This window comes from Coregonus lavaretus (assembly GCF_964263955.1).
Source record: "Coregonus lavaretus genome assembly, chromosome: 26".
In the NCBI taxonomy this organism is placed as follows: domain Eukaryota; kingdom Metazoa; phylum Chordata; class Actinopteri; order Salmoniformes; family Salmonidae; genus Coregonus; species Coregonus lavaretus.
In genome coordinates, this window is record NC_140013.1 from 6951901 (window position 1) to 6961751 (window position 9851).

The following is a 9851-nucleotide window of genomic DNA, read 5'->3' on the forward strand; positions in this document are numbered from 1 at the left end:
TTGCGATATGGGGGAGGGGAATGGGCAGGATATATGCTCGTTAAATACTGTAGTTAAAAAAGATTGTTTTGGGTAGACTGTGTGTGCGGACATTACTGTATTATTTACAACTGTGGTGCAGATAATACTAGTATTTACTGTAGTATTCTATACTACAACATTGTATAGTAAGTACTACACATGATTGAGGGATACTATAGTGTGTAGTATAGTATATTGCGCTGTAGTGTTCTATAGTAAACTGTAGTATTTTTTCCATGTGGGTCATCACTATCTCTGTCCTCCCTCCTTCCCATCTCTCTAACCAGGTCCCTACAATGGTGCTAGCTGTGGCTCTCAGGTTTACAATCCAGACATTAACATCTGCTGTGCCGGGCAGCTGTCCAATAGGGTGATTGGAAAAAACCTGGTGAGTCCATTAGCCCACAGAGCTTAAGCCTACAGCTAAACCTTAGTTCACTGAACCTCCTCCGCTACATAAAGTTGTCCTCCTCATCTCAGTCAAATTGAAGTAAAACAGCTAAATCATCCATCCGCTTGCGGAGTAGTTGTTTGTCAAGGCATAAAGACAATGCTGTACAGCACAGGGCTGTACAGTACAGGAATGTATTTGTAAAAAATAGTCAAGCCTGAAACTGTACGTTGTCCACAGACCCATTTCAGTCCACTCAGAATGTTCTAGACTGCTGCTTCATCTAAAAGTCTATCAGGGAGAAAATCTGCCCCATGTTTTGCAAGTAACAATTACTATTTATATTGGTGTTTGCTTTACTTGGGCTATATGCTGTACTGTGTCCTTTTCGGCTGCACAGTTAGTTCTGTAAGCCCCACCCTGTAACCAGTTAGAGAGGCTCCTCATCTGTGTGAGCGTTAATCAGACAATGGATAACGATAGTTCTCATCGGGTCTCTTTTCTATCGCTTGGCACTCTGTCGGTAGAGGATGTGTGCACAGGTTTACTGGTAAGAAAGTTAGACTATTTTCTAGCATGTGGACTGTGATTGTGTGTGAATGTTGTGTATTTGCATGCTACGGTTTGTGAGTGCATGAAGTTATCTGTGTGTGTGTGGATACCCTGCTGACTGCTGTGTGTCTCTCCCAGTGCTGCGGTACAACTCCGTATGGTGTAGAGGACCTAGGGGTGCTGTGCTGTAACCAGTCCTTGCACCATGTGGTGGAGGATGGGTACCAGTGCTCCCCAGGTGGCAACTTGTATCTGCCATCCCGTGAAATGGTGTGTGGGTCACACGTTCATCTCAACGATCCAGGCAAACACTGCTGTGGAGAGGAGACATACGACCCTCAGGATGAAATCTGCTGCAACGGACACAAGTGAGTTGCTCTGTAGGTGGAAACTGTAGGTAGTTTATCCCAAAGACGTGGGGTTATCACTGTCTGCAAGCACAGTTCAGAGTGCCTAAGGGCCAATGATTAGATCACTTCATTTTCAGCAGACTGTATCAAGCCTCCCTGTCTAAGTGTTGATGCAATGTCTTAAAATGTGTGTGTGTGTGTGTCGGTGCAGTAGTGCCTAGGTAGAGGTAAGTTGCTTACCACGTGCTTGCATACTCTCACTTTACAGCTCATTGCCGCCGGCTAGCCCTTGTGGTGAATTGGGGAGCAGCTTCATGCAGAAGTCTCCCCTTGTCAGTACAAAGCCTCTCCATGACCAAGACTCCTGTCAGGCCTCCTCGTGGCGGCACACGTTAACTGGTGGTCTTGAAACTCCAGGCTAACCGGCAGGGGATCTCGGAGCAGCAGTGGGCCCCAGAGATGTGTCTGTACAGGCCCACCTCTGTGTGGACATGCCCAGGCAGCCATCAGCCACTGCCCCTCTGCCTTGTCATGCCTTAGGCATGCTGCATGGAGGCATGAGGACTGCAGATGTGTCCAGGGCAATAAATTGCAATGTCCGTACTGTGAGATACCTAAGACAGCGCTACAGGAAGACAGGACGGACAGCTGATTGTCCTCGCAGTGGCAGACCACGTGTAACAACACCTGCACAGGATCGGTACATCCGAACATCACACCTGCGGGACAGGTACAGGATGTCAACAACAACAACCCGAGTTACACCAGGAACGCAAAATCCCTCCATCAGTGCTCAGACTGTCCGCAATAGGCTGAGAGAGGCTGGACTGAGGGCTTGTAGGCCTGTTGTTGTACTGAGGATACGAAGAGGCAGGACGCAGACGCAGGAATCAACAATGTAAAGGTTTACTTTACACTGAGCAAGAGCACAACAAAGAGCAAGTACACGTCACAACACTATCAATCACACACAACACAACACTGAACAGTCCAGGGCTATATAGGGGTGGTGATGAGATGATGAGGTGCAGGTGCGCTGCAGGTGATTAGGGTGTGTTGGGTTTCCATTCCGGTGTTGCCGAGGTGGTGCGCTCAGACTGGTGGCTCAGTGGACCAGCGAATCAGAGTGCCGGAGGGGAGCAACGGGAGGAGATGTGACAGTTGTAAGGCAGGTCCTCACCAGACATCTCCGGCAACAACGTTGCCTATGGGCACAAACCCACCGTCGCTGGACCAGACAGGACTGGCAAAAAGTGCTCTTCACTGATGAGTCACGGTTTTGTCTCACGAGGGGGGATGGTCGGATTCGCGTTTATCGTTGAAGGAATGAGAGTTACACCGAGGCCTGTACTCTGGAGCGGGGTTGATTTGGAGGTGGAGGGTCCGTCATGGTCTGTGGCGGTGTGTCACAGCATCATCGGACTGAGCTTGTTGTCATTGCAGGCAATCTCAACGCTGTGCGTTACAGGGAAGACATCCTCCTCCCTCATGTGGTACCCTTCCTGCAGGCTCATCCTGACATGACCCTCCAGCATGACAATGCCACAAGCCACACTGCTCGTTCTGTGCGTGATTTCCTGCAAGACAGGAATGTCAGTGTTCTGCCATGGCCAGCGAAGAGCCCGGATCTCAATCCCATTGAGCACGTCTGGGACCTGTTAGATTGGAGGGTGAGGGCTAGGGCTAGGGCCATTCCCCCCAGAAATGTCCGGGAACCTGCAGGTGCCTTGGTGGAAGAGTGGGGTAACATCTCACAGCAAGAACTGGCAAATCTGGTGCAGTCCATGAGGAGGAGATGCACTGCAGTACTTAATGGCGCTGGTGGCCACACCAGATACTGACTGTTACTTTTGATTTTGATCCTCCCCTTTGTTCAGGGACACATTATTCAATTTCTGTTAGTCACATGTCTGTGGAACTTGTTCAGTTCATGTCTCAGTTGTTGAATCTTGTTATGTTCATACAGATATTTGCACATGTTAAGTTTGCTGAAAATAAACGCAGTTGACAGTAAGTGGACGTTTCTTTTTTTGCTGAGTTTTTAAAAAACTAACTGTGAAAAGTATTTTCTCACCCACTGTCTGAGACTGGGTGTGCATGTTTATGTCTGAGAGACATTGATGTATTTGTGATTTAAAAATAACATACCCACTACCTCAAGATGTGGGAGAATTATGTGGGTGGCCACTGCTTAATGGAATGCACAGTGTCATACAGACTACTGTATGTTAGCCTCCCAGACATGTTTCAACAGGGCGTCTACCGATGCAGCCAAAGGTCTAAGAGTCTCCTACGGTTCTGAGACATTTAGACAGCCAGAGATCTCTTAAGAGAGGTTGTATGTTTGCTTTTTGGTCTCTAGGGAAGGGGTCAGACAGTGGGTAGTTGTTTTGGTGTACTTTGCCCTAATGTGTGACTTGTGCTTGACGTCTGGTGTCTGACTCTAGGAGGAAGCTGGTTGATTCTTGTTTGTGATTTGAGGAATGTTACTAATGTATGTGTCACGAGTGCTGTAGGTGGGTGTAGTGGTGGAATCAAACGCAGGACACCGAAGTATAGTCCAACAGACTTTAGTCAATCTCCAACAAGGAAAATACGACACGACTTGCCCGAAGGCGAAATTACGCACGAAGGCGAACAAACAAAAGCGCACTAAACAGTTGCGTAAACACTCCAACGCAGTGGAGGGAAGCTCAACCGAGCAAAATAGCTAAATAAGCCCAACACACGACAGACCAAAATCAATAACACACAACACTAGACAAACACAACGAGAAACTTATAGGACACTAATTACGCTAAACGAGAACAGGTGTCACAACAAACAGACAAAAGCAAACGAACATGAAACATACAACGGTGGCAGCTAGTATTCCGGAGACAACGAACGCCGAAGCCTGCCCGAACAAGGAAGAGAGGCAGCCTCGGCCGAAACCGTGACAGTATGTTCCAGGTACAGTGGGGAAAAAAAGTATTTAGTCAGCCACCAATTGTGCAAGTTCTCCCACTTAAAAAGATGAGAGAGGCCTGTAATTTTCATCATAGGTACACGTCAACTCTGACAGACAAAATGAGGAAAAAAAATCCAGAAAATCACATTGTAGGATTTTTTATGATTTTATTTGCAAATTATGGTGGAAAATAAGTATTTGGTCAATAACAAAAGTTTCTCAATACTTTGTTATATACCCTTTGTTGGCAATGACACAGGTCAAACGTTTTCTGTAAGTCTTCACAAGGTTTTCACACACTGTTGCTGGTATTTTGGCCCATTCCTCCATGCAGATCTCCTCTAGAGCAGTGATGTTTTGGGGCTGTCGCTGGGCAACACGGACTTTCAACTCCCTCCAAAGATTTTCTATGGGGTTGAGATCTGGAGACTGGCTAGGCCACTCCAGGACCTTGAAATGCTTCTTACGAAGCCACTCCTTCGTTACCCGGGCGGTGTGTTTGGGATCATTGTCATGCTGAAAGACCCAGCCACGTTTCATCTTCAATGCCCTTGCTGATGGAAGGAGGTTTTCACTCAAAATCTCACGATACATGGCCCCATTCATTCTTTCCTTCACACGGATCAGTCGTCCTGGTCCCTTTGCAGAAAAACAGCCCCAAAGCATGATGTTTCCACCCCCATGCTTCACAGTAGGTATGGTGTTCTTTGGATGCAACTCAGCATTTTTTGTCCTCCAAACACGACGAGTTGAGTTTTTACCAAAAAGTTATATTTTGGTTTCATCTGACCGTATATCTGACATTCTCCCAATCCTCTTCTGGATCATCCAAATGCACTCTAGCAAACTTCAGATGGGCCTGGATATGTACTGGCTTAAGCAGGAGGACACGTCCTGCACTGCAGGATTTGAGTCCCTGGCGGCGTAGTGTGTTACTGATGGTAGGCTTTGTTACTTTGGTCCCAGCTCTCTGCAGGTCATTCACTAGGTCCCCCCGTGTGGTTCTGGGATTTTTGCACACCGTTCTTGTGATCATTTTGACCCCACTGTGGGAGCCCCACTGTGGGAGCCCCAGATCGAGGGAGATTATCAGTGGTCTTGTATGTCTTCCATTTCCTAATAATTGCTCCCACAGTTGATTTCTTCAAACCAAGCTGCTTACCTATTGCAGATTCAGTCTTCCCAGCCTGGTGCAGGTCTACAATTTTGTTTCTGGTGTCCTTTGATAGCTCTTTGGTCTTGGCCATAGTGAAGTTTGGAGTGTGACTGTTTGAGGTTGTGGACAGGTGTCTTTTATACTGATAACAAGTTCAAACAGGGGCCATTAATACAGGTAACGAGTGGAGGACAGAGGAGCCTCTTAAAGAAGAAGTTACAGGTCTGTGAGAGCCAGAAATCTTGCTTGTTTGTAGGTGACCTAATACTTACTTTCCACCATAATTTGCAAATAAATTCATTAAAAATCCTACAATGTGATTTTCTGGATATTTTTTTCTCAATTTGTCTGTCATAGTTGACGTGTACCTATGATGAAAATTACAGGCCTCTCTCATCTTTTTAAGTGGGAGAACTTGCACAATTGGTGGCTGACTAAATACTTTTTTCCCCCACTGTTTTATTGGGAATACAGAAAAATTTACCATGTCTGACAGCATACGTAACACAGACAGCAAGGACTTTTTCTTTTTAAAGCACTTGAATCTACTTATGTTTTGACTCTGTACAGCGGCTTCACACGCTGATTTAAAGTCTGTGGAAACGTGGTCGAATACATCATTAACAAACAATGCTCCAATGTTAAAGTCTCTAACCCTGCCATTCAAACTGTGGGTCGCGACCCCTAGTTAGGTCCCCAGGAAGTTGCATGGCAGTCGGAATTTATACCGATGCCATTACTCAATACTTTGGCCATGAAACAAGCAATCAATGGGCTAAAACGAATAATTCTTATAGCTAGACTCTCCAGATTGCGTTTCCTTGAGTGCTATATTCTTTGAAGTATAATGGGTAAAATCCATTAAATTATAAATAATCAGTACATATGGCTCTGAGTTCACCCAACATGACAGCTCTCTTTCTATTGGGAGGTCAAATATTTTTTCTCTGCACAGACACCAGAGGTTGGGAAACATTTCCTGCTGCGGAGAGAAGGCCTACAACCCCAGCAGTGTCCAGATGAAGTGCTGTGCGGGGACTCTGTACAACCTGCAGGTTCAGGGCAGGCTCTCAGAGGAGGCCCAGTGCTGTGGGACTGTCCTGATGGAGGCTGGCTACAACCAGACCTGTTGCTCCGCCCCGGGGCTAGACCTGCTCTACCCTACCCAGTCAGGGTTCACCTGCTGTGGGCACCGCTACCCCAATGCCTCCCTGTGGTCTTGCTGCGCGGGTGTCCTGCACCCAAGGTCTGAACCACACACCACCAACAAGAACATGATTCCAGGTCAGTGGGAACAGGATACAATTGATCTATGATTTATGTCACAGTTTGAGTTGCGTCTGTTTATCTCTGAAAGGTCTCCGAAAGACCAACCTACAAGTCAGACGAGTGATATGAAAATTGAATTCTATATCTAGTTCATATAAGATAAAGGGGGTGTCTTTTGATGGGTCCCTGCCTGGAGTCTGTCTTTGTCTTAGCCCATTTGATTAGACTGTTGTTCATTATCCTCAGAAACCAGGCTTCTACCACTGGGGGATTTGAAGACGGATGTTCTGTGTTACAACGAAGGTAAGACCTCGTTTAAAGCACAGAATTAAAGGAAACATTACTCAATAATTTGATTTTTAGTAAGAACAGTGGGAAACACTTGAATGTACTCTCATTTTGACACTGATGTACAGTTGCTTCACAACGCTGATCTGAAGTGTGTGTGTGTGTGTGTGTGTGTGTGTGTCCAGTTCTGCTGGGGACAGTGGAGAGTGTGTCTATAAAGATGAAGGAGCGATCCATCGTGATGGTAAACGCCATGTCTTTGCTGGCCTCGCATGGCAAAGTCAGCGCCCTGCCTTCCCCTCACTACGTCACATTAACCGACCACTGCAGCTCCCCTGAACTGGTGCCAGGCAACACTTACATCTGGGTGAAAACAAGACCTTACTCAGACCCCATAAGATTCATCTCTGATCTCAGCGATCATTCCTCCCCTCTCCATTCCATCCTTTCCAGGTGCTCAACCGTTATCTAGCCCAGAGGAAAGAAGGCCAACCCTTTCAACAGAATATGAATTCTGGGTATTTCCATAGGCTATTGTAGAGAAATCTGGTATGTTAACTGACGATAAGCTTAAAACTAGCATCTTTATGATGTCTCATGAGCCATAGCTCAAGAAAGCCATATTTTGTCTGTCTGGGTAGTGGTTTTCTGTAATATTATCATATAAGACTGACTACATGTTTTGTTGCTTTAAAGGAGCAATCTGCAATTGGTGCATCCATTTTTGTATATACCTATTGATTCTTAAAAATATAATTTGTCTCATGGGCTTAGTTCAACTGTCGTACAAGCATGGAGGAGGAGGTGTGGGGGTGTAAGTAAACGTGCGTTTTTTTTTGTTAAAAATAAATGCATTGTTGGTTAAGGGCTGTAAGTAAGCATTTCACTGTAATGTCTGCACCTGTTGTATTCGGCGCATGTGACCAATACAATTTGATTTGATTTGATTTGATATTGATTCTTTAAAATATAATTTGTCTCATGGGCTTAGTTCAACTGTCGTACAAGCATGGAGGAGGAGGTGTGGGGGTGCTTTGCTGGTGACACTGTCTGTGATTTAATTAGAATTCAAGGCACACTTAACCAGCATGGCTACCACAGCATTCTGCAGCGATACGCCATCCCATCTGGTTTGCGCTTAGTGGGGCAATAATTTGTTTTTCAACAAGACAATGACCCAAAACACCTCCTGGCTGTGTAAGGGCTATTTGACCAAGGAGGAGAGTGATGGTGTCCAAACTTTTGACTTGTGCATACAGTACCAGTCCAAAGTTTGGACACACCTACTCATTCAAAGGTTTTTCTTTATTTTTACAATTTTCTACATTGTAGAATAATAGTGAAGACATCAAAACTATGAAATAACACATATGGAATCATGTAGTAACCAAAAAAGCGTTAAACAAATCAAAATATATTTTATATTTGAGATTCTTCAAATAGCCACCCTTTGCCTTGATGACAGCTTTGCACACTCTTGGCATTCTCTCAACCAGCTTTCTTAAAGGTTAATTTGTGGAATTTCTTTCCTTCTTAACCTCTTCATCTCTAGGCACCTGGCTAAAGTGCCTGCCTCGAAAATGCATGCCCAAATTGAATAGAGTATATCTCCAAAACGACAAGGGCTGTTACCTTTCTTTTGGTAGCAAAAGAAAGGTAACACACGTGAGATGTATCTTGAAGTGAAATAATGAATGTGGGTATTACTGTGTTAGAGTACATGAAGCTAGAACACAGCATAAATTGGAAGGTTTTGATTCCGCCTGAAAGTAACTTCAGGTTTTATAGGGAATGCTTTATTGGATTTATGCAGCTGCAGCCCCTAAACACTATGGGACCATAGCCCAATATCTGATGAGTACTTATGTGAAGTTTGATGCCAATAAGGTAAAGTAAACCAAAGTTGTAGAGGGTTTAGTTGAAGTATGTTTAGGCGGATTACCAAATGGAGACATTTGGGTAGATTTGGGCACCATCAGTGCCATTTGACTTTTATCAGGTACCAGACAGCAAAAGTCATTTAATTTCACTAACATATCACTATATGTGTACATTCCATCAAAATACAACTGTTTTGATGTTGTTTCCAATGTTCTCCCAGACCTCTATAGGTGTTGACTAAAGTGATAATTCAGTGACAAGAAATAATACACATAGCATTCTATTGTAAGTAAACTTGCGTGTGGGCCTCTATTTAGCCAATAAAAGTGTTATCATACAATAAACACAGACTCGATTGTGATCCTTGCAGGACTAGCTAAGCTAAGCTACAGTGAGGGAAAAAAGTATTTGATCCCCTGCTGATTTTGTACGTTTGCCCACTGACAAAGATATGATCAGTCTATAATTTTAATGGTAGGTTTATTTGAACAGTGAGAGACAGAATAACAACAAAAAAATCCAGAAAGACGCATGTATGTCTACATTGATTTGCATTTTAATGAGGGAAATAAGTATTTGACCCCCTCTCAATCAGAAAGATTTCTGGCTCCCAGGTGTCTTTTATACAGGTAACGAGCTGAGATTAGGAGCACACTCTTAAAGGGAGTGCTCCTAATCTCAGCTTGTTACCTGTATATAAAACACCTGTCCACAGAAGCAATCAATCAATCAGATTCCAAACTCTCCACCATGGCCTAGACCAAAGAGCTCTCCAAGGATGTCAGCGACAAGATTGTAGACCTACACAAGGCTGGAATGGGCTACAAGACCATCGCCAAACAGCTTGGTGAGAAGGTGACAACAGTTGGTGTGATTATTCGCAAATGGAAGAAACACAAAAGCACTGTCAATCTCCCTCAGCCTGGGGCTCCATGCAAGATCTCACCTCATGGAGTTGCAATGATCATGAGAACAGTGAGGAATCAGCCCAG

General features: G+C 44.7%; 1 protein-coding gene across 1 annotated transcript; it reads left to right on the forward strand.

Moving 5' to 3' along the window:
• Positions 1 to 661: 661 nt before the first annotated feature.
• Positions 662 to 9197, forward strand: LOC311101667 (uncharacterized protein). The gene is made up of 5 exons (XM_084142814.1): positions 662 to 962; positions 1103 to 1332; positions 6377 to 6705; positions 6937 to 6993; positions 7164 to 9197. The coding sequence occupies exons 1-5, from the start codon at positions 882 to 884 to the stop codon at positions 7448 to 7450; spliced, it is 984 nt and encodes a 327-aa protein (XP_083998940.1). The 5' UTR covers positions 662 to 881; the 3' UTR covers positions 7451 to 9197.
• Positions 9198 to 9851: the final 654 nt, after the last annotated feature.

What these genes read in the sequence shown, in the direction of transcription:
- LOC311101667 (XM_084142814.1), top strand. Translation starts at nt 882, where the DNA reads ATGGATAACGATAGTTCTCATCGGGTCTCTTTTCTATCGCTTGGCACT. An exon ending in CAACAAGAACATGATTCCAG is followed by an intron (nt 6,706 to 6,936) that starts GTCAGTGGGAAC and finishes CATTATCCTCAG; the next exon opens with AAACCAGGCTTCTACCACTG. An exon ending in TGTTCTGTGTTACAACGAAG is followed by an intron (nt 6,994 to 7,163) that starts GTAAGACCTCGT and finishes GTGTGTGTCCAG; the next exon opens with TTCTGCTGGGGACAGTGGAG.